Below are 26401 nucleotides of genomic sequence, written 5' to 3' on the forward strand. Positions count from 1 at the left end.
AAAATAACAAAAATAAATCTTTAAAAAAAAAAGAAAGTAGAGATGCATATTGCATTGTATGTTCACATCTGGATATTATATTCTCTATTACACAATTACTATACACCCCCTTAAATGAAAAAACATAAAACAATATCAACAACAGGAATAAAGTTAAAAAATTTACAATACCATGAAGTTAAATAACATGCTGCTGAGTAACAAATGTGTCGATGAAGAAACGAAGAAGAAAACACAAAACCTTCCTGGAGAAAATGATGCCACTGTATGACTTATGAGTCAATGAAGAATTTAATAAAAGAAAAATAACCTATTTTGAAAAAATGAAAATAAAAACAAAAATATCACAACCCATGAATAGCAGCAGAAATAATATTGAAAGAGCTATTGATCTTAATTTTGTCTGAAGGTTACTTCATATCAAAGAGACATATGATATTTGTCCTTTTCACATTGACTTATTTCACTGAATATCATGGTCTCTAGTTGGGACCATTTGGTTGCACATTGTAAAATTTTATTCTTTCTAATGGCTGACTAAATTCAAATGACTAATAAACCTATGAAAAAATGCTCAGGCTCGATAGTTTTCAGGGAGATACAAATAAAAACCAAATCGGGGTTCCACCTAACTCCGGTGAGATTGGCCTACATTCAGAACTCTATGAACAACACTTGCTGGTGTGAATGTAGGGAGAAAGGTACTCTTCTTCACTGTTGCTGGGAACGTAGGATAGTGCACACACCATGGAAGTCAGTATTGAGAGTGCTAAGAGAACTGAAAGTAAACCTGCCGTAAGACCTAGCTCTCCCACTGCTCAGAACATATCTAAAGGTAATCAGATTTACATATGAGAAGGAGATCTGTACTCCTATATTTACAGCAGCACAAATTACAATCGCAAAGACATGGAAACCATCAATCTGTTAATCTTTAAAAACTATCCCCCTTTTTTTCTGATCTAGTGCACAGTTGCTCAGGTCTCTCCTCCATTGTGTAACATTTGGAGTTTAGATGTGAATGGATGCTGTCACTATACAGTTACATGCTTTGAACACCCCACAGTGTTTTTCATAGATGGTTGAATGCATTTTACAGGCCAAAGTGCAAAGCGAGCCTATGGAGAAAACTCTTCTTTCCTGTGCAGAAAGAGTCAAATGCAGTTTTGGAAACTGACTCGATTTCCTTTTCCACCGCTATTCTCTTGTGCAGTAACATCTGGTGATAATATAAAGCTATGGTTCCCAAAATGTTTTGATGTTAGTACTCTTAATATTTTCTTATTTCTACACATGACCTTCAAAACATTGAAAACTTTTTCTTTGTTTCTAATAGGCCAGGGGATATAGTACAATAGGGAATAATTCCCTCTATGCCTTCAGAGGCTGCCATTACACAAGGGGTGAGACTGTGCAGCTTTCTCTTTGATGCAGACTGGAAGTTTCTCAGCCAAGAAATGAAAGCTCACAGAGAGAAAAAGAAATTCTATATTTTTTCCCAGACAGGCAGGAGTGCTGTGTTTCCACGAGTTTAAATTAGGTCAAGGCCCTAACTCATTGATATTGTTGTAACAAAATACCAGACATTGAGAAATTGATAAATAAAAGAAATTTGTTCTTCATGGTTCTGTAGGCTGTAAAGTTCAAGGTCAAAGCCGTATCTTCACAATTTCCCATGGTACAAAGTATAAAGCAAGTACACTTTAGTCTGTTTAATGGGAATATAATTCCATTTAGATTGATGGAAACCTCAGGACTTAATTCCCAAAAGTTCTCATAGCTCAAGGTTCTCACACCAGAGGGTAAACTTCAACATACGAATTTAGCAGGGTAGAGCAGAGGGGGAAATCAATGAAAATAACATCATCAATGAACGGTACTTTACATATTCTGTTTCTTGAATTTTTTAGTTTGTCTCATTTGCATTGGTATTTTGATTTTGCAGTTTTTGGTTTTGGAGATTAACAATCAATCTTCTCACTTTTGAATTTAGCTGTATTTCGGCAAGAACACTCAAATTAAAGGTTGAAGGCTGGATGCTATTTTGAATCCAATGGTAGTTCTGAGCTAAGTCATATGTAGCCTCAAAGGCTTGTTATTCATAGATTCTTTATTCACCATGATTCACAAAATTTGCAAGGAGAAATTTAGTAGGCTATGATTCATGTGAGATGAATGAGCAATCCATTATCTCTGTATTCTTCGCAGAAAAGCCTTATCATTGACACTATTTGAGACTATCAAATGTGAAACATTAAAAATATTTGAGGAAAAATGTATATTTTATCCAAGATTGATGTCCTGTCCTTTTGGTTGTACTAGTCAAAATAGACTAACCTTCTGAACAAATGAACACAAATAAGTGATGAATCAACAACAATAAAAAAAGAAATTTAGTTCACATTCACCTAAAAATCAATAATATTTCAAGGTAGTGAAAAGTAATGAGTGAAATGGAGTAGGAGGAATGGAATCAAGATAAGGACACTTTTTCTAATTCAGCATGAAGCTTTCAAGGCCACAGCAGGAGTTGCTATCTCCATCAGCAAAATGAAATAAGTACTGGCAGAGCAGGCATGGGAAGCTTTTGGAGACCAAGCCTGCAGATGGTCCACACCATTTATGTTTATATTTGTTGCTAGCACTCAATCTCAGGATAACACTAATCCCACACCATGTGACATGATGCAGTTCAATTCGTTGTAAGAGGTGGATAAAATCAACTGTTGGAGACCAACATTTTTATGGCAGTAGATCAGTAGATTAAGTTGCTGCTTATAACAATGGCATCCCCATACTGTAGGGTTGTTTCAAGACCTGCTGCTCTGATTCTAGTATAGCTCCCTGCTAATGTACTTGGGAAAGTAGTGGAAGATGATACAAACACATTTCTGAGCCTATATGGAAAACCAAAATGTAATCCTAGGCTCCTATCGTTGTCCTGTCTTGTATCACTATTTGACCATTTTTAACCATTTGGAGAATGGACCAGCTAAAGGAAGAACTCTAGCTCTCTTGCACTCTTACTCTCACTTTCTCTCTCTCTCTTTCACTGCATCTGTCATTCTCCCTGTCTTTTTTTTTTAATCAATCTTTATGTATAACAGCACAATCCACAATAGCAAAGACATGGAAACAACCAAGATGCCCATTGAAATAGGACTGGATAAAGAAACTGTGGTACAACCACTCTAAAGATTAGTATCCAATTGTTACAATTTGCAAAAAAATGGTCCCAACTGTAGATTATTATGTTCAGTGCAATAAGTCAATTCCCAAAGAATGAATACTATATGCTCTCTTTGATACAAGGTAACATTATGCAAGATACAAAACAGAAATACAGGTAAACAGGTATGTACATATATTCTCATAGATGAACTGTATAATGGAGACTAACATACTAGGAACTGAAGCCACATTGCAGTATGCATCTCTACTCCTGAATAAAAAGATGGCTCCCAATGACACTTTTAAATATACTTTGACAATATGCTGCTAGGGTTTTTTTTTAAAAAAAAAAACATTCTTCCTTTGAAACAATTGAAATTACGCTTTTAAAACAAGTTGCACTGATCTGGAACTCTTTAAGCACAGATTTTTGAGAAACAAGTGGAAATATGTATGGCTTTGATAATCTAGAAAATTCTATCAGGACATTGTCCCTTCTTAATAGAGTTGCACCACTTGACTGCTACAATATTCACAAAGCATCAGATTAATCTATCTTATGTTGAGCTATTTAGAGCAACTCAGAAGCATAACAAAGATGATGTCTCCAAATGAATTATTTATCTTCAGTGTACTTTTGACACGCACAAAGACAAAAGGATTTTTAAAACCTATATATTGTAAAGATGAAATGACATCAGCAGAAGTAGCATTTATTAACGTAAGCTAATTTCTGGTGCGTCTATACACCCATCCTATCATGTAAATAACCCTGCCTGTCTGCTAAACACAAGAAATACATTTAACATCTGTTCTAGGCTACAATGCTTTTAATTATTCAGACTAGGTCAGTATGATTTATTGAAAAAATTAGCATGGAATAAGCTATTCCCTCTCATTTTAATGTTTACAAAATTTAGACTGTTTTAAAGGATTTCAGATATTAACTTTGAAACAATTGTGGAGTGAATATGCAGTCTTTCAAATTAATACCTTACTATTTTTAAATTTTTGATAAACTACATGAACTATGATAGCAAGGCAGTAAAACCAGAATCTTAAGTGAATATTTTTCTTTTCTTAAAAAAGTATTTATTTGATTGGAAAAAATAGAATTCCAGATGTGAAAGGGAGACAGAGACTTACTGTCTCCATTCACTGATTCTGTCCTTAAACAGATACAACAATCAGTTCTGAGCTAATATGAAGTCAGGAAACAGGAACTTTTTTTCATGTTTCCATGTGTTATGCAAGAACCCCAAGCCTTTGGGTCCTTTTCTGCCACTTTCCCAGGTGCATTAGCAGGAAGCTATATAGGAAGTAGAGCAACCAGGACTAGAATCTGAGCCCACATGGGACTTGCATTTCTCAGGCAGCAGCTTCACTTGCAATACTGCAAGGCTGGCTCTTTAAGTGACTCTAGACCACAGGGCACACACAGTTGGGAGGTTCTTGATAGAACAGCCAGCACAGTAAGCATTATGTGATTGTGTGCTTATTTTTTGGTTGCTGCTGCACTGCTGTTCATTTTAACAATTAGCAGAATGTAGGCAGGCTTCGTAATGCTGAGACATCATTATGTTGCCTACTATACAGAAGCTCTCATTTCAGACAATACATGGACAAGCCTATTTCCAAGGATTATTATTTATTGTGATTGTTTTTGTGTATTCATCAAGAATCCTAATACCTCTGGTTCTTCATTTTATTTCAGTGTCAGCCATTCTAGCAGCACCTGTGCATTCTCTGATTATTCAAATGTATCCCTCATTACACATAGTGCTTCTATGTTCTCACACCTCAGCCTTCACTACTTTGCTAAATGTCTCTGGAGCTTGTACAATTTGTTAAAAATAATTAGGTTTCTTTTTCAATTTACATGCAGCCAAACTAGTGTAATGAAAGCCTCAGCACAGAATCAAGGAGTTTAAAATTCTTTTGATGCCTTTTCTAGTTTCTATAATCAAATTTGTGAAAATTCCTAAATCAAATCTATACCATCATAGAGTGAAGTGATTTGGATGACTGAAAAAAATCTGATATTTATCAATGTAAAAGTCTGTAGGTTAGTAGGGGTGGGAGAAGAGAAAGAGGGATCTGCTGAGAAAAAGAGGGAAGAGGGCAGGGAAGAAGAGGGAGAGATAGAGAGATGCTTCAAACAATTTTTAAAATTCTTTTCCAGAAATTCCTTGGTCTGCAGCTAGGTCTGGCTCACACTGAAGGCAGGAGCCCAGAACTCAATCTGGGTTTCCTGGGTGAGTTTCAGAAACTCAGCTACTTCATTCATGACCTTCTGCATCCCAGTGTCTATTGTAGAGGAAGCTAGAATTGGAAGCAGCTAGAATTGGAAGCAGAGCTAGGTTTCAAATCCAGGTACCACCTTATGGGATACACACACCAAGAGGTGTATGCTGGCTACAACAGTTGCCTATTTAAGATGTGGGGTGGTTTTACAGTAATTGTTCAATTGTGTGTGCTTACTTATTTACTTATTTATTTATTCAAATAGCAAAACTCACCATACTTTATGGGCAATGGAAGTAATAAAAATATACACATATATTGGGCCCAGCACGGTGGCGCAGTGGTTGGGATCCCATATGCGCGCCGGTTCTATCCCGGCTGCCCCGCTTCCCATCCAGCTCCCTGCCTGTGGCCCGGGAAAGCAGTCCAGGACAGCCCAAAGCTTTGGGACCCTGCACCCGCGTGGGAGACCCGGAAGAGGCTCCAGGCTTTGGATCGGCATAGCATGGGCCGTTGTGCTCACTTGGGGAGTGAATCATCGGACGGAAGACTTCCTCTCTGTCTCTCCTCTCTGATTATCCACCTTTCCAATAAAAAATAATAAAAATAAATCTTAAAAAATACATATGCTATGGCAGTTCTAGTATTAACTCAGTTCATCCTTGCATTTATGATTTTGTAGTTGAAGAAATTAACATGAAGTGTAATAGATTGAATATATTATCATGTAAGCTAAGGTCCAAAGCAAAGATGGCAAGTTCCAGAACTGTTTCTGTATTCAAGCCATTCTAACTTTTGAATGACAGTCTTCTTTATCATTGAAAGTACTTGCCAAATTCAACATCTTATTATCTATGTATATCATAGCATTGAAGACAATCTAGGTATATTTAACAATTTCATTGGGATCCATCCTTTTATTCAAGTGTAGAGATGCATACTGCAATGTTGTCTCCACTATGCAGTTCATCTATGAGAAGATATGTATAAACATGTTTGCCTGTATTTCTATGATTGTATATTTGTTCTTTGGGAATTGACTTATTTAACTGAGCATAATGGTCTTCAGTTGGAACCATTTTGGTGCAAATGGTAGTATTTCATTCTTTTTAATGTCTGGGTAGTTTCTTTATCCATTCATATTTCAATGAGCATCTGGGTTATTTGTGGATTTAACTGTTATACACATAACAGTTGTTGGTCACTTTCTTACAATCTGATTCCATTTCATTTAGATATATTCCCACGAGTGGTATAGCTGTTTCATACAGTAGATCAACTTTCAGTTGCCTTAGCACTCTCAATACTGACTTCCACGGTGACTACACTAGCTGACACTCCCACCAACAGTGTAGTAGGGTACATATTTTTTTCTCACATCTGTATGAATAAGTGTTATTAAATTTCTGAATGTAGATTGATCTCACTGGAGCTAGGTGGAACTTTAATGCGTTTTTTTTTTATTTGTACTTTTGTAAAAGCTAAGTAGCCTAAACATTTTTTCATATGTCTGTTACCCGTTTGAATTTGTTCTTTTGAAAAATGCCTGCTCATTTCCTTCACACATTTCTTAATGGGTTGTTTGTTTTGATGTTGAGTTTCTGAAGCTCTTTGTAAATCCTGGATATTAGTCCCTTAGCTATTGTATAGTGTGAAAATATTATCTCCATTCTGCTGGTGGCTTTTTTTAGTTTTTAATCATTTCCTTTGTTATACAGAAGCTGCTTAGTTTGATTCAGTCCCTTTTGTTTATTATGGCTTTGATCGCCTGTGTTTCTGGTGATTTTTCGAAGTGTTTACAGATTCCTCTATCTGGGAGAGTGCTTCCTGTGTTTTCCTCTAAGAGCATGTGTGCAGATTTATGTCTTTCATTCATTTAGAACTGATTTTTGTATAAGGTAAAATGTGGGGGTTTGAGTCTTATCTCTAAAGGCTACTATCCAATTGCTTCAGCAGCATTTGTTGATGAGGCCAAACTTTTTTATGGATTATTTTCAGTTCTTTTAATGAAAATCAGTTGAATTTACATATATGTGCTCATTTCTGAGGTTTTTATTCTGTTCCACTGGTCTTATTCTCTGTTTCAGTACCAATATCAGACTGTTTTGAGCACCACTGCGCTTTAGTAGGTCTTAAGGTCTGGAATTGAGAATCCTCCAGCTTTATTTTTATTCTTCAGGATAGCTGTGGTTATTCACTGTCTCTTGTGTTTCCAGATAACTTTTTTTATCATGAGAATAATGTTGGAATTTTTGGTGGGATCACATTGAATTTGCATATCACTGCCCATAATACAGGCATTTTAATGCTACTGATTTTACTGATCCAGCAATATATTACATTTCTCCATCTTATAATGTCTCCTATTTCTTTTTAAAAATGTTTTGTAATTTTTGTCATCGAGGGTTTTCATGCCTTTTCTTAGGTTTATTCCAAGAAATTCAAGGTTTCTATTTTCTATTTTAAAGGATACTGCATTACAAGTTCTTTCTCAGCCTTGGAATCGATTGTGTATGCTAGGGCTATTGATTTATGTTTATTGATTTTGTATCCTGCTACCCTGCCGAACTCTTTTAGGAGCCCCATGCTCTGCTTCTGCTTATGATCAGACTAAAAAAAAATCAATGGGACCTGCAATTCTCTGTCTATGGCTGAATTCACTGACCGTGTTCCTGTTCATCTCCGCTTCCCCCCGACTACCAGCGGAACTTTGATTACTGCTGGAATATCTGTTTGTGGCAATGTTGCTCCGCAGTTTCTGCTGCTTCCTTCTTTCCACAAGTCTCCAGATTTTGCTCTGCCATTGGCTTGCCTTCTCCTATTTCCTAAAATCTCGTCCTCTCTTCTTGTTCTTGGCTAATCCTTCTATGTCCATTTCAACATGTCCTCACTCTATTTGGCCATCTTGCCTTCTCCAATTTGGTTTTCATACTTAAGGAAACTGAGCCCTTTTGAGGCCAATTAATATATTCAGTGACTGACGTGATTTATTTGATTCCAAATCGAATTTGTTTTACTCTTTTTCAATCTCTCTTGCCTAAATAGCATTTTTGGTTTGAAATTATCTGAAATTTTTATCTACTTATAACTTATACAGATTAAATACTAAAGAAAAAAACACTGACCAAACTTGCCAATAATGTGTGAGAGAATTAAACTAGATTATTACCCCTAAGACTTTGTCAAGGAATTCACAAATTAGAAGTGTAAAACATATAGAGTCATTTAACATTGAAGGAAAATGATGGCTTTCATTTTTTCCGTACTTATTCAGAGTCCGATCCATAGAGTACCTCCACAGAGGCAAATATGGAAAAAATAGTATGAGAAAATCTTTCCAGGATCTCAAATAAGTCATAGCATACAACTATATATTTTGTTTTTAAAAGGAAAAACTAAAAGAATTTGGGGTTGGAAATCTAATTTTCATCCAAAGATGCAAAATGACTTAAGTAAGTGTTTTAAAACTGGGATTGAAATATCTACCTTGTTATTTTGACCTGTTCTTTGTTTCCTTTAATCTAAAATTTCATTGCTAAATACTAAATTTTCAAAACAGTATTTGTGCACATTTGTTCATAGACAAATATAGAGTGAATAAGTCACCACATTGGAAATATGATTACTCAGAATTCTATTTATAGTATTTGCAAGGTGATGAGGGAAAATTATTTATTGATCCATTACGTGAATGCCTTTAAAAGTAGTTTTACTTGAGTTAACAATGGTGGGAAGAAACAGAGGAAATCAAAGAGAGGGAGAACACACAAAAAGCTGCAGACAGGCAGTTAGCATCTGAACTGTTTGCACTCTGCACCCACGTATCTAATTTGAGTTCTGCTTCTTTTGCTTTTGATCCAATTTCTTAGTAACATGCACCCCAGGAGACAGCAGGTGATGGCTCAAGTACCTGAGTGCTACCAAGAAGGTAGACCTGAACGGGATTCTGGGCTCCTGGCCTCTGCCAAGGTACAACCTTCATCTAGTGGACAACTGGGGGGAGCAAGCAAGCACATCGGATCTTAAAACATGTTTTTCTTAGTTGCTTATATCTTTTTTTGTTGAAATGATTTGCCCAGTGTTACTATTTATAAGTCTTGCCCTTAGTATGAAAAAAACAAAAATCTTTGAAATCTTTTCCATAGCTACTGAAGAAAAAATGTTTAACACATTTTTCTAATATTCAGATACCTTAGAATGGTCTATAATATCAAGGTTACTCTTTGGTTGTAAGTATGGATATGTGAATTTATAAATTTCCTCTCATCTTGTTCTTGGCTTCCACTGCAATATCCATCAGCTCTTCCTATTCCTCTCACTGGACTAGTCCAGCCTGATGAAGCACACCACTGATTCTTAGGAAGCCAAGCAAATACTCTTGCTTCTACCTTCCTTCTATCTTCACTGCTTCCTTCCTTAATTCCTTCTTTCTTCCTTTTCTTCCTTAATTCCTTTCTTCCTCCATCCCTCTTTTCTCTCCATTTATTAAAAAAATTATTTTAAAAGATTGTCAAATTCGACTTGTTATTCAAATTTCATCAAGATAAAACAGTATACATTTTTCAATGGAGCTCTAGGGCTACATTTGGTCTTTCTCTTTCTAATAATCTTGAATAGTAGATTTGGATAGTTTACTGAAAGCCATCTGATGTTTTCTAACAAAGTACTTTTGCCTTTCTGCTTTTCTCAAACAAAGTTAATGTTGCTGTTAAAAGAAAGAAACAAAGAAAGAAGAAGGGAGTTGGATGGGAAACACAAGTAGAAAGGAGAATAGGATGAGAACATCGCTACACTCCAATTCTGCATTGCCAATATGTAAATTTGTTCATTTTTAGCTAAAATAAGTTTAAAAATAATTATAAATAATAAGCTTGCTGAAGATTAATAGCCCCGGGCCTAAAGCCTTGAATGTATTGTAGTAAGAAACCAGTATCTAAAGTAAAAAATTGTATAGATTAATCAATACAGAAGTACTGAGGTGATTTATCATCATGGAGAAAGTATATAAAGTAGTCCTTTATTTAGAAGACAACTGATGTATATGCATTTATTATGCCATGAATTGTTTCAAATAAATGTTTAGATTAAGGAACAGCAGATACAATGGAGGAACCTAAATTATAAGCAGATATAAAAGTTGAGAAAATAACTGTGAAGCTAATTGCATAAATTTCATCAGAAATAAAAGGTTAGGTGATGAATATGAATTTGAGTAGCACTCAGTTCTGGTCCCACGACAGTATTCTTGTCCTATTCAAACTCTAAATGCTGGAGTTCTCTCTTTATTCAAAGTGAAGGCTACTTGTCATCTGAAATTTCTTCAAGTTTGAATTTAATGTATCTGTCTAAATTGCTCAACTTTTAAAGAAATTTATTTGAATAGCCTGGAAAAACTAGCCATTTCCCTCGAAACCTCCTCATTCTCTTCTTTTTCCTGGTGGCCTTTCATTTGAGGCTGTAATACAGTTGCACTAAGTTATATCAATTGGGGCATTCTTTTCCACATGTTTGGAGCTAGTTATAATGGAGGATAAAGTGTACTTTTGCATGCATGAATATATAACAAAGATCAAACAAGGCACAAATATGTGCTTATGATTTATTAGATAAAATCTTAGTTTACAGTACACCAAAAATGCTTCTACTATTTTTTGAACAGAGCAAATTATTGAAGTCATTTTACTAAAAATTGTACACAGAATCATTTCAGATAGAAAGTACAGTGAACCTTAGATGAATTGGTTGGTGATCAATAAGCATCTGGAATTATTTTGCTCTATATTGTATTAAACTATATTAAATATGGACCCAGTACAGTAGGCTGCTTTTAAGGATAAAAACAAATGCAAATAGCATAGAGATCTGTTAAATTCCATGTCTATTGGCTGTCTTTTGCTTCTTAATCAACAGCTGCAAATTTTCTCTCCCTCTCTCTCTTTCTTTCAAGTATATGTTAATTCCTCAAAATTTGGTTATGATAATTTAGATTATTTTTCTTTATTATTTTAATTTGATTCTCAATGTGACAATAGACAAATAAATACACCAAACAAAAATAACATAAATAAAGGAACATAATCACTTACAGTCTCTCTGCCAGGAAATAACCATTCACAATTTAAATTGCCTGCAATCCTCTATCTATTGGAAAACTTTCTATCAATATATTAAAAGGAATCATATACTCAATCAACTAACCACCTTGATTTACACAAGTCTGTTATATCAACCATACCCCAAGATTTCTATTAATTAAATAGGATAGAAATTCTACATACAAACAGTGTAAGAATAAACTATATGATGAATACTCTCATGATATTAAGTCCTTCAAAATGTTCAAAGAAAATGTATACGTACTATGATAGAACTATTCATAAACGTCACACTTTTTATGTCAAAATAACCTCATCTTTTCAGTCAATATTTTGACAAGTTTTTCGGTGTCCCCTCATATGAATTTCATGTGTGTTTTCAGTAAATACTGAATCTGGGGATGTATTAGATACACAAGGACACATTACACTTTTGTAGCTTATAGGAAACTTAAATTTATTTCCTTTTGTTTTTTTCTTAAATTGAGTCACCATATTATTAGATCTATTAGAGTTTATAAAAATGCATTACATCTCATCTCAGGCTCCATTTAGGGAAAATGGCAAGACCTCTCCTCAAGCTGTAATTGACAAAGCTAAGGCAATGTCATGTTCAAAATTAGGGCTTAATCACGCTGGGAGGAAGGGCTGCCTTGAACCTGTTAGAACCTTGTTATCAGGTAATCTCCAGATTCAGGGGCTGTACTGTGCCATGCTGGCAATGTTGACCACTGAACTCAGTTTTGGACTTTTGTGAACAAATGTTTGTTCAGTAGGATTTGACTAGTTTCCTTTGGGAGATCAAGTCAATAAAATCCACAGGAAATGCTCAACAGTAGATTTTGCTTTTGCATAACCAGACCAAGCTCCAAAACTGTTTTTCGTTCATGTTTTCTTTGCTTATTTTTATTTCCTATGATATGGTTTTGTAGGCTTAGGGATTCCCTTCTCCATTTGTCCCTCCCATTCTCCTCCTCCGTCATTTTCCCCATACTGTTACCATAATGTAGTCCTTCAGCAACAATCACAAGTCCAATATTCTGGTATTTAAATGAAAGAAAGAAGAGAGAATCTTTCATCTGGTGGGCTACTTCTCAGGTGGCAGAGCCAGGTCCTGGCTGAAGTCAGGAGTCAGGAACTTCATCCACGTTTCTAACATAGGTGGTAAGGACCCAGGTTCTTGTGTCATCTACTCCTTTCCCAGGCACAGCATCAAGGAGCTAGACCAGAATTCTATCAGCTAGGACTTTAATCAGTGCTCATATTGAACTCAAGGTCACAGCTGGGCACATAACCTGCCATAAAGTAACATGGGCCTCTATGTTTAACTTAGAAGGAGCACCCTAACTTTTATTTTTTAATTTTTTTACATGTAAGTTAAAGTGATTGGGAAAACTTTCTTTCCCACATAATCTAAAGTGTGTAATACTCTGAAAACCCATGTCAGCATCTTACTCAGCTGATGGGCTTCGCTAGGTTCTGCTTCAACTTCGGCTGCACCTGTGCTATACTACAGAGACAATTCTTCGTGGTCTTGCTGTTTCTGCACATCTTATGAAGAGCGGCACTGACAGCTTCTTTTTTTATTATTATATTTTTACATTCTTAGAGTAAAGGCGACATTTCTCTACAAGTTCAGTATAATTAAGATCATTTTTTCTGTGCAAAGGGCAGGTTTGTTTGCTTCCATCACAGGCAATCCTCATTTTAAGCCCAGAGTGCTTCAGCTCTAGCAAAACTCCCTGTCACCCAGCCCTCATTCCATATCCCAATAGTAGCTGGGGCACTGACATAACAAAAGGGTATACAGTGCTGCTGCTGCTGCCTCTGCTCTGGGGAATAATCTCTTTGTCAGTCCTCTGCAACTTCTATGAAAAATGAAACTGTTGATGGATCTTCATAGTTGTTGATGTTGTTTCTCCAATTTCTTTCTTTTTTTAAAATGAATGGATTCTTTTGTCTGCCAGATCCTTTCATGCATAGAGCTTTTTTTCTTTTCCTTTGTTTCTCCTGTTTTTGTTTGTTTGTTTGTTTGCTTTGTTTTTTGCCAAGGGCAGTTTGGATACAGCATTCCTCATGGGTCATACAAAATCATCAACTTAAAAATTAGATGGCTTTTACATCCAATGTTGTGGTACAACGAGGTGAGCTACCATCTGCCAAGCCCCCATTCTATCTGAGTGATGGTTTGATTTCTGGCTGCTCCATATCTGATGCAGCTCCCTGCTAATATACCTGGCAAAGCAGCACAAGATGGCTCAATTACTTGGTCCCCAGTGCTAATATGAGCAATTTAGAAACAACCCTGAGTTCCCAACTCCTGATTCTGGCCTGACGCAGTCCCAGCCATTTGAGGAGTGGACCAGTGAATGGAAGAGTTCTTTCTCTCACAGTAATTTGTCTTTCACACAAATACAAATTCTATTTTTACAACATTTATTTATTTTAATTGGAAAGTCAGATATACAGAGAGGAGGAAAGACAGAGAGGAAGATCTTCCGTTTCCTGATTCACTCCACAAGTGGTCGCAATGGCCGGAGCTGAGCTAATCTGATGCCAGGACGCCAGGAGCAAGTTGCGTCTTCTGGGTCTCTATCTACATTCCCTCTTACCATATGATTCTCTGAGATACCACAGGATTCCGCCACTGAAAAACTATCACCGGAAGCCAAACCTGTGAGGCTGCCTGTTTTCATACCTCCAAAACCACAACCAAAATCAGCCTGTTTCTTTATAGCTAGTTCTAGTATTTTCACTGTAGTTATGAAAAACTAATGCAACATTTAAATTAAGTTAGTGAAATCAGGGTAAGATCCATACAGAAAAGAAAATTTGTTTACATAGCTTTATAAATAAGATAGCACCATTCAGAATTTTGGGGACTGAGATGGTATCAGAAACATATTAACATTTAACCTGTGTATCAAACTGAATTGAGAGATTTCTTGGATAACATCATTTGTGAGCATCCAAAGTTACCAACTTGAAATTTAACCTGATTCAGATTTATTAAATTTGGAGTCCTGCGTGCAGTTGCCTCTGTAAGACAGACCGAGACAGACCGAGTGACGTCATAGCCGACTGAGCCTGCCCTGCACTGTGAGATCAACACTCTTAACACACATTCTCAGAGTCAGTAAGTGGCCTTTAACAAAACATCACCTCTTTAGAAACAGCAACACACATTGGAGAGTATTTTTCAAGGTGTTTTATCTTTTCTCAGAAGTTCCCTTGATATGAGGTAATGAGACTTACAGTTTACGACAACTTTCACTTTTTTCACATCTGGGAATGACACATCATTTTCTGCACTGCATTCATATTCCCCAGCCTGGTCCCGGGTGATTCCATAAATGTCCAAATATTGTCCGTTTTCAAATGGTTTTGCTGGAAAAAAAAAACACACATGTTTAATTCTAGCTGCCTGAGGCATCATTCAAGTAAAACAACAATCTCATGACTTCTCACAACATACTGCTGACAAAACAATTCCAAATGAAGCTGGGGAATTATTAAACCTTTTGTTCTCTTATGTTCAGAGGGAAACTCAGAGAAAAAAGCAGCAGCAGAACAAGCGACACTATCACAACCGTTTCACCAGAACAGGATATACATGTGTTCTTTTTAATTGATTGTGGTCTCCTAACCTCCTCACACATCAAATGGAGCTCTGCACATTTCTGTAATTGAGTTCAACAACCTCCTAGCAGTGTAGATGAAATTCACTAATATGGGTTGGTACATATTGACTTTTATACAGTGTGAGCTTGTAACTTGACACTTCACCTAATTAAATGTTACTTTTCTTTTGGGGAATTTTTCTACCCGTGCTTAATATTTTGGGCCAGATGGTTTGATAAAGCTATTTAGATATATGAAACCACTGTCTATTTTCCTCTCTAAAAATAATATTGTTGCTAAGCGTGGTACACTGTACACTCTGTATATAAACTCCTCAATAAATCTCAGAAAAACCACTGATGGCTATAATATTAAGAATAAAGTTGTCAAAGAAACAAACTAAATTTTAAAATTTCAATATAACACAGATAGATTCCATCTGACTAGAGAAAGCTGTAGATTTAAAACACAATACATTATCACAAATAAATCACTCTCCCAAAGTGAATAAAGTTTTTTAAAAAATTCCTTATTTCAACAATGAAATGTCCATTTCTGTTCACACCAATCATTGAACAAAGGAAGCTGATTTTCAGAAGAATGGAAAAAGAATGAGCCCATGCCAATTTCAAGATGGGAGACTCTTCTATCTCTCTGCATCGCCTTGGAAAATCACACTTCAGAGCCCAGTGTGGTAGGCTAGTGGTTAAAGTCCTCTCCTTGCATACACCAGAATCCCATGTGGGTGCAAGTTCTAATCTTAGCAGCCCTGCTTCCCATCAGGCTCCCTATTTGTGCCCTGGGAAAGCAGTTGAGGATGGCCCAAAACCCTGGGAACCTGTGCCCACATGGGAGATCCAGAAGAAACTGCTGGATCCTGGCTTTTGATCTGCTCAGCTCCAGCCTTTGTGGCCACTTAGGGACTGAACCAGTGGATGGAAGATCTTTCTCTCTGTATCTCCTCCTCTCTGTATATCTATCTTTCTTTCCAATAAAAACCATTTTTCTTTAAAAATGAAAAAAAAGCACACTTCAAAACATACCAAAAAAAAAAAAATAAAACCAAACAAACAAAAACACACACTGAGCAATGTAGCCACATTTCCATTAGTGGTATGGTTTCAAAACTCAGTGTAAACTTTGGCTTCAACTTGTTAGAAAACCAGTTCGTCCTGTGAGGACTCCCTTTTCCATGCCTCTTTTGACTGCTGCAGAGTCTCCCTTCAAAGAAGGTAGAAGAAGCTTGAGTGGTTACAATACATATAATTTACACCATTTCCCAATTTACATGGCTCATCTCGAATCACAAATAGAAGCTAAACTTCTGAGATGGAAGCTAGCTGCTGAATGATTTTAGGCTTCCAATATTATCAACAATATCATATTAGTATAAAAACTCTTAGGAGAAACAAAGACCAAGTGAGTATTCAGCACCCTGTTTCCCCCCACTGAATGCATGATACTTTAAATCAGTTGTTACTTTCATGTTTCATGGATTAGTTCTCCCAAAACACGGGCTATATGCTTCCTATTGTTTTTACACATAATCCTGTTTCCACCTTCAACGCGTCCTTGCTCTGTTCTCATTCTAATCTTATTCAACTTGAATTTCAGATTTGAACTTAGAACTGCCTTTGCTAGAAACTAGTTGGAGTAGACAAGTTAAATGGACAATAGACTACACTTATCATAGTTCCTTTCTAAGATGATAGCAAATGGGACTTGGCACAATAGCCTAGTGGCTGAAGTCTTCAGTTGCCATTGTTTGGGATCCCATTTGGGTATGGGCTACAGTTCCTGTACCCACTACTCCATTTCCCCTCCAGCTACCTGTTTGTGGCCTGGGAAAGCACTAAAGATGGCTCTGAGCCTTGGGACCCTGCATTTGTGTAGGAGACCTTGAAGAAGCTCCTGACTCCTGCCCTTGGGATACTCTCAGCTCCAGCCATTATGACCACTGTGGAAAATCTTTATCTTTGTCTCTGTAAATTTGACTTTCCAATAAAAATAAATTAATCTGAAGAAACAGACAATAGCAAAAAAAAAAAAAAACTAAATGCAATCTGGTTTGTGTGGGGAATATGTAAGCATGACCTGTAACGAAACATTAATTTCCTATTCACATGTTGCCTCCCAAGTATAGTATTTTATCAAGATATGGAGAATTCAAGAAATGTCACAAGTGTTTTGTTACATAACGATTATCATCACCATCAAACAGGAACTTAAAAATGGAAAATGGCTGTAGTATGTTTCTGTTTCTCTTTTTCTATCAAAAAGAGAAACAGAATATATGCGGAAAGAGTTCTATCTTGGTGGGTCCATCAGAATGGCTAAATGACTAAAGTCTCACCGTACAGATACTGGGATCCCATATGGATGACACTTCCTGTTCAGGAAGCTCTCCTCCAGCTTGCTGCTTATGACTTCTGAAAGCAATAGAGGAAAGTTCAAAGCCTGGGCATCCTGAATCCATGCGCACAAGCAGCGAAAACTCCTAGTTCCCAGCTTGGGATTGGCTCAGTTGTGACCATTGCAGCCATTTGTGGAGAGAACCAGCAAATGGAAGATCTTTGTCTTTCCTTCTCTCTGTAAATCTTATCTACCTTTCCAATAAAAATAAACAAATCCTAAAAAAATTCTCTGTTGGAGGTGAAATATCTAGATTTTGTTTCATGACTAGGTAAGATATTTGAACTTACCTTGTGCTGCATATAAAATTACTTGTGGCCATAAAAAATGTTTAGAGTGCAAATATAGTTCAGAAAAAAGTATAAAACAGATATTTTCCATTAACTTCTTGAATATTGTTCTTCAGTGGTTTTCATCTCATCCCTTTGCCATTTCTTTTTTTATTTTCCCCAGGTTCTTCACATATCCATATTCCTCAGGTTTTAGTTCTCTTTGGTTTTTTTCACTCTTCATGCACTAAACTTTTTAGGGGAATTTAATAATTCATAATGTATAATTACTATTGATTGTCAAATTCCTGATGGATCCAGTTAGATGATAGATGATTATTTTGATAAATAGATAATAGATATAAGGATTCTGCATCTTAGATGAATGTGTTCTACATTGGATGTCTCACATTAATCTTAACATTCACACAATTAAAACAAACCCTGGTTTTTTGTCATAATTGCTTTTCTTCTTGTGTTAAAAACTCAGTGAGTGCCTAGATCATCATTCCCTTGCTAAAGTCACAAGCTTTAGCATGAACATTGACAAAACCTCTCACCTCATCACACACTAGTCACATTGTCCTGTCCATTTTATATTTTAAATACTTCTCAAACTTGTTCTAGAAGATCCTTGGATTTCAGTTACTGATCTCTGAATGCCTGTGCGTATGTGCTATGCTAATGATGTCAGGCCTCTTTGCAGAGTCATTACAATTATTTCCCAAAAAACTTTTTTAGAAAAAAAGAATCACATTGTACAAGGATGCACTAAGATGGCAATATTGTTAGGACATCAAAGCAATTTAGTATTAGAATATTCCCTATGATTTAATTTGTAAAATACATTCTGGGTCATTTACTCACATTTATGAGTTTAACTACTTCCCACTTGTTATCCACTGGTATATTTCATACCATATCTTGTATGCATAGAATTAAATTATCTGGGCTCAGACTCCAGTTCTGCCATTTATTAGCTTTGTGATTCATTCATAATGAGTTAGACAAATGACAGAACTTGTCTCATATGGTTGTTAGGAGTGAGTTAATGCATGAAAAAGGCTTACTGAACTGTGTAACACATCATGAGATCTTTAAACAATATATTAGCTACACCGATAATACACAAGGTCAGGCATGCCATAAAGGTTTGTTTAGATGAGTATGGTTTTCCTGCTGAGAGGTTGCTATATTTAAGAATTGGTGCTTCATTCTTAGCATGATATTTAATGAGAACAATAAAGAAGAAGATCATTCAAGAGTTATTAATAGCATTGAATGATTTAGTTCTTACTCCAATTCTGTGATCCCAGTAAGCATTATGCCTTGTACATGTACAAGTGAGCCTAAGGTGGATTTCATGTTACAGTCTGTCTATCTGTGGTTCATTTCCCGAGGATAATTTAATCATAGTGATGATACACATATATGCATACATGTCTACAACTATATAATATACATATATGTATGTGTATATATACATTTATATATATGAATATCTATTATATCTATTGAATATATATTCAATGCCAGTCTTCAAATATGCACTTCAGCTTCTGCTTTCTCATGAGAATCATAGGCTGATCTAATGTTCTCGTAGCCTACTTTCTTCTTACACATTTGGCTTCTCTTCTACCTACAACACTTCCATTTAATTCACCAATGTCCTTTCATCCCTCAGATCTCTGAAGAGTATCTCCTTAAAGGAAACTTCTTCTATTTACTCATTGACCAGTCTAATATTTCCACATTACATACTGAGAAAAATCAAAATACTGAAGCAAATTGGAACAAAATACATTCAATAATTATATGTAGTACATATATATGTATATATGTGTGTTCGTTCTTCTAATTATTCATTAATAGAGTATTAAAGAATTAAACTGTCATAAGTGCTGTGATACAAGGCTTTATCTTTATTGCATATCTAATATCAGTTCTATATCTGCTACTAATATGATTAAAAATACAAGAAAATTCAGAAAAAAAGCAGTTTATTTTTTAAAGTGGGTTACTTATCTTATTCATCAAATAATTAATAATGTTATCATAAATGAAATGATCTCTTTATTCTGTCTTTGCTGTGTATAATACACCATGCCGACTCGTCTTCTTAAATTAATTCTTTAGCTAATTTTAAACAAACTTATTAGCTACACTTCATTATAAAGAATAAAATTATGAAGATTGTGGGGTTAAGTGTCCTGCTGAAGAACTCAGAAAACTGGGAAATCAAAAGTACCCTCCACACCTTTTGTGTGATCTCTATGTGATTGGAATACTCTATTGGTTCCCTCAGTTCTAACTGGTGGCAATAAAAATGCTTTTCTCATTGTGAGAACTAAATTAGCACATGTCTGTATAATTCTTACTTTTAGGTCTATATAGTGTTAAATAGATGCTGATTTCATCTCTCAAAGATGTTCTTAGTTCTTGCATTTTCTGTGGCTGCTGTAACAAAATGTTACAAGCTTACTACTTCCATTAAACTAGTACATAGTGTTTCACAATACTTTACAATATGTTACAATGGACTTTGAATCAGAAATCCAGAGCCTCCAAGTAGAAATGCAACCTAACACATTATTTTAAGTCTGATGAGACTAATCATTTTCTGATTTACAGAAGTACACATTTGTGCTCTTTGGAGTTGTTTACCTCATCACAATTAGTTGCAGTGGCACAATCCAACTACTTACAGCATTTCATTCACTGAATTAATATCAGAGTGTCAGATGTGCAGGATTCCTACTTGGAGACTTGTTTACTTGTTTATTCAGGCTGTTAAGAGAATATATTTCTTTGTTCTTACATTACTGAGATTCTTATTCCCTTACAAGTTTTCAGTTGGTGACCACTGCTAGCTTCTAGAGGTCATGGCTGTTCCCTTTCTCCTATGGTATAGTCTCCATCTTCTAATCAGCAAATGTTGATTTTCAAGTTTTCTTCCACTTTGGATCTCTTTGCTTCTCATCCAGTCTCTTCTCTGTAGCCCACTTTTTCAATTTTCCCTTCAAGTTATATACAATTAAATTGAGCGCTCACACTTATTCCAAATATCCTTTACATTGATAGCCCTTATCTCTATTCACACCAACACGATTCTTCCCATTGTATAATAATTCATAGCTCCCCAGAATTAGGGCATGGACTTTTTTTTTTTCTTTTGGTGGCCATTACTCCACTTAAGCTTTCATTAGATTTTGTGGTGCTTGTAAAAACAGTGTGAACCCATTTCTCCTATATAAATACTAGAGTCCCATATTGAGGGAAAAAAATATTTAAAGGAATAAGTGTTTCCCTATGCGCACACACACACACACACACACACACACACACACACACACACACAGTGCATGCTTCTCCAGCTGAGAATCAAGGCTGAGTCAATTTTGATCCATATAATTTCCTACACTTACACTTTTTCAACATATTTCACTGATCTAACTATGAATCAGAAAATGTAAGTATTGAAAATGGAAACAATGGAGAAAATATTTGCACATTTCTTCAAGATTTTAAACAAAATTAGAAGACCTCAGCTCAATAAACCTTTAAACCACATATGTGAAGAATATTTGTGAATCACACACACATGAAAGATTTATAATCAGGCTGTGGAAATAACTCCCTTAACTCAGTAAAAACAGCCAAATTGAGAAATAGGCAATAAGTGTGACTGAACATTTTATTAAAAAATACTCAGATGAGTGCATAAAAACTTGCTGATCATCAGTTACCAGAAAAAGTCTTTGAATGATCAAATACAAAATTATATTTTTAGTGCTCCTGAGAAACAGAGAAGGAAATAAATATTCTCCTACCTTTTATATGGCAAAGGGAAATGTGAGTCACTTTGGAAAACAGTTTGTCACTTTTCACAAAATTAAACATGCATATATTATGTGTCCTTGTGAACTCAGCCCTAGAGATATAAACACTTACTATTCAAAAAACACCTGTATGTACATTACACTAGCATTTGTGAAAACTGCTAAAAGCTGGCAACAATCCAAATGCACTTCAACCAATGCGTGAGCAAGTTGCACATATGTTTGCCAATACATGCAATTTATAGCAAATACAAATTACTATTTAATTGTTTACAAATATACAACATTTATGACTGCACGTCCTTTTATTTAAATGAAGGCAACTAGGTTGAAAGGAACATGTAGCCCTATGATTTAATTTATATCTTTAAGGTAAAGGTACAACAGTTAAGACTAGTCAGTTTTTCCAGGATTAAGGAAATGGAGACAGGCTGAAAATAGAGAAGAAAATACATGAAGAAGTCTCAGAATGATCAAACTGTCTCCTGTGCCTTGACCACAGTGGTGTGGATTTATGACTATGCATTTCTCACAAGCTGTAGAATGATGCACTACAGGGGCCCAGTGTAGTAGTCTAGTGACTAAGTTCTCGCCTTGCATGCACCAGAATCCTATATGGAGCCTATTCATGTCCCAGTGGCCACACTTCTCATCCAGCTCCTTGCTTTTGGCCTGGGAAAGCAGGAAGATGGGCCAAAGCCTTGGGATCCTGCACCCACATGGGAGACTGCAAGAAGCTTCTGGTTCCTGGGTTCTGATCTGCTCAGCTCTGGCCATTGCTGCCACTTGGGGAGTGAACAGAATATCTTTGTCTCAGTCTCTCCTTTGCTCTGTATATTTGCCTTTCCAATACAAAATGAATAAATCTTGAAAAAAAAAAAGAATGATGCACTATGGAGTTTCTTTAGATTGGAAGACAAAGCTTACTGATAAATTAATGTACATACACTGAAATCATGAAACGGTCCCAAAGTAAAATGGTTTATAATTCCATGTTAATGAAGACATGGAGTACACAGCACAGCTTTGTAAAAACTCACATCAGAATCCCCTTCTTCCAATCTTTTCAGTTTTAGATTCTAAGTCTTGAAGGAAGCTCATAGGAGTATTCTAAGTGTAATGAAACTTATGGTTTTTACATACAGCTCATTTTTCTGTGTGCTTGTGGTTCTTGCTGCTGTTGTTTTGGTGGGATTCAGCCAAAGGATAATGTTGATATCCTATTGATTTGCCTTTATGGCTCAGGGCTCCATACGAGGAATGCATGCTGTATTCCATGCTCTAATCTGCCAACACAGTTTTGACCTAATTTTTAATTTGTGTTGTAAGTTTATGAAGACAAATAATATTTGTAAAGTTTTGTGTGAAGGAAATTCATTTGTTTTTGTAGCTGTTTTAATTATTGCTTTCAAAAAAAGACAGCATATTAGAAATACACTCCATTTGGCTGCCTCACTTGGCATAAAATTATTTTTATCAAATGTTTTTTGATACTATCATACCAGTTTTCACTGAGGGATGTTAGAAGAAAGACCATATGAAACCTCCTTTTATCTTTTTTTTTTTTTTTGTCAGAAAGCTATTGAAGTCCTTGTCTGCTATGATCAATGCATCCACTTACTGAGGACCCATGGGGGAAATTATCTGAGCATTGTTAGTACCAAGACAGGTTCTACTTGCACCATCCTAAACCCTTTCATATCATAACCTATGAACATACAAACCGATTGTTTCCTCTCATTCTAGCCTATTAGGAATTTGAATCCAAGATAAAAGAAAAAAGTGTACTTTTGATATTTCTATACCCAATGATAATATGGGGATCATTAAGTAATATGTGGATAGAGGAAACATCATAAACCAGAAAACAAAGCAAGATATTTGGAAAACAACTGCTTACATGTAATGGAGCAAAACTGCATTAAAACTGATTATATTTGATTATTTCTGATCAGATATTATCATGGAGCTTATAGATATTACTGTTTATAAGCAAAATTATTTACTGAGAATATAGAAAGCAAAGAGTCAACACATCTAACAGCAATGCTATAATAATTACAATAACATTTTGAGATGACCAAATATAGTTTAAGCAAATAATTATGAGGCTTTTAAAACTATTTAGCATATTGAATAAATCGACATAGTTGATGACTTAACTAAAATGATTTTATTGATGTCCTCTGCAAAATAGAAAATATTTTATAAAATACAGTTGAGAAAGAAGAATCATAAATGTCAGTTTAAGAGTAGACATACAGGGTTTTATGTAATCTGGGGTGATATTTCTAGTTTCTCTTATGATTCATTTTCTCATATAAACAAAATAACAATACCTATCTTATAAGAGTCATATGAGAAATATAAAATCTTGTGTAAAATTTCAATGAATTCAAGTATCATCTCTGGCTAAGTATACAACTGAAATTATAAAATACAGTCTAACACTGATAGGATTTGTTTTTTAACAGTTAAGAATTGTATTGTCATCTTTCAAATTGTAATTTGATTTCATGAGCCAAGATCTACCAAGCCAGAAGAGCAGTTTAATACTTTAAAGTGGGAGAAGCAACACAGATGTCTATCATGGCAGATAAAGATCATACTCACTTAAAGCAGCACTCAGAGAGATGTGTGACTGCCATTACACGTTTTGTATTTTTGTGACTATTTTATGGCCTGCCTACAATCTTCTACCCCATTTGGTGATCTGAGACTCATTTTCGCTGGAAAATAAGCAGTTCAATTTCCAGTGACAAGTGTAGTCATTGTTTTTCTCTTCAAAATTTAAATTACAATAAGAGAAAAGTGAGCTAGTGCACTACACAGTATTGAGAAGAATCCCTCCTTCTGTCCCAGCAGGCACACATTGCCCAAAAGGGATGAATTACAAAGAAAAAAGTGCTTCCAAGGAACTGCCTGTTACTGTTTATGGGCTTGTTTGCAGCTAGGTTCTGTTCTGGCCAGGTTGAATCCATTATCAGCAATGTAATATTTACTGTCTCTGTGAATGGAGCCGTATGTTACTGGTCTGCACCTTGTGAAACCCCCATTATGTTCCATTTGTAAGTGTTATAACTTATCTGAATGCACTTGTCTACATATACTTTTGACTAATAGAACTATGTTCTCCAAAAGGCAATAGTTTCAGTTGTAAAAGTTTCAACTGGGCATCAGAAAATACTGCTTATATTTCCAGTCTGCTTGTAACTCAGTGCTATGTGTCATACGTCTCTCAGCATTTTTTTTTTCTCATTTTAAAATAGGGATTGTTTTGTTGCTAGTATTATTTTGGTTTTGTGTTCCCCAGTCATGAATATGTCCTCTCTCTGCCTTGTGTTGCCCAGTACCCAATCAGATCCTCATGGTGTACCATATCTCTTTTGAGTGTCTGTACATTTTTTCTCAATCCATTCAAGGTTGCTAACTTAAGCCACTCATACTTTTTAGAGATTTGTTTATTTTTATTTGAAAGATTTTACGGAGAGAGAAGGAGAAATGGAGAAAGAACATCTTCCATCCACTGGTTCATTCTCTAAAAAGGCTGAAATGGCCATAGCTGAATAGCTATGAAGCTAAGAACCCGGAGTTTCTTCCTGGTTTCCCATGTGACTGCAGGGTCTCAAAGACTTGAGCCATTTTCCACTATTTACCCAGGCCATAAGCAGAAAGCTTGGTAGGCAGTGGAGCATCTGGGATGAAAATTAATGTCCATTTGGGATGCTAGTACCACAAGGTGGAGAAGTAGCCTACTATACCACTGAACTGATCCCAAGCCACCAATATTTGTAATTTGTACTTAATATATAATAGTACAATATTTGAAAAAGAAATACAAATGTAATCCTTCAATAAACACTCTGACAAAAATTGCTTTTATTTTTAATCTTGTCTTTGTGTGTTAAAGATAAAATTTATTTATTGGAAAGACAGTGCCAGGGAGTGATAGAGAGACAAAGAGACAGATTTTTCCATCTGCTTGTTTACTTCCAAAATGTCTGCAAGAGCTAGGACTAGGCAAACATGAAGGCAGGAGCCTTGAACTCCATCTAGGTCTTTCACATGGGTGGCAGGGATCTAAGTACTTAGGCCGTCCGAGGCTGCTTTCTAAGTGCATTATCAGAATGCTGGATCAGAGGTGAAGCAGCCAGGACTTTAACAGTTCTCTGATGTTGGGTGCCAGGGTGAAAGGTGGCATTGTCATAATACCAGCCCCCAGCATTACCTTTCAGATTATAATACGGAATGAATCATGTTAATGTCTGAATTTCTGGGTTTGTATCCCATTGACCAATGCATCACATAAGAACAAATTTGCAGATAAGATCCTGTCAAGGTTAACAAAATCAAAATAAGGACACTAGGGAAGAGTGATTCTGATATAACTGATGCCTGCACACAGGAAGAGATTTCAGCATAAACAACATTCTAGAAATAGGGGGCTGAGAGAGGGTTACAATGTGAAGATACAGAGACGATGATTTGTAGGACAAGGATGAGTAAACCTTTCACTCACAGCCCTCAGAAAAACAACCCTATGGACACCTTAGTATCAGACTTCGAATTCCCAAACTGCAATTATATTTTTATTGTTTAAGTCACCCTGAATGCGGTAATTTACTACTGAGTTCTAAATACTAATGCAGATTGCATATGAACACACACAGAAGGCAGAGAAAGAGAAAGGAGATTTTTCATTCACTGGTTCACTCCTCATCTAACTACAACAACCAGGGCTAAACTAAAG

The 26401-nt window shown here is 35.8% G+C and overlaps 1 protein-coding gene across 2 annotated transcripts in view; it reads right to left on the reverse strand.

The window, feature by feature from the left end:
• NEGR1 (neuronal growth regulator 1) overlaps positions 1-26401 on the reverse strand; it is an 808008-nt gene that overhangs the window by 254108 nt on the left and 527499 nt on the right. Inside the window, exon 4 of one of the 2 annotated variants that reach the window (XM_040987281.1) lies at positions 14766-14897. The exons of the other annotated variant lie outside the window; for it this stretch is intronic. Coding sequence (XP_040843215.1) covers positions 14766-14897 — 132 coding nt within the window. The remainder of the gene's footprint in view (positions 1-14765; positions 14898-26401) is intronic. 2 annotated transcript variants of the gene reach the window in all.

Source organism: Ochotona curzoniae, unplaced genomic scaffold, assembly GCF_017591425.1.
Source record: "Ochotona curzoniae isolate NIBS_2020 unplaced genomic scaffold, NIBS_Ocur_1.0 contig_4612, whole genome shotgun sequence".
Lineage (NCBI taxonomy): Eukaryota > Metazoa > Chordata > Mammalia > Lagomorpha > Ochotonidae > Ochotona > Ochotona curzoniae.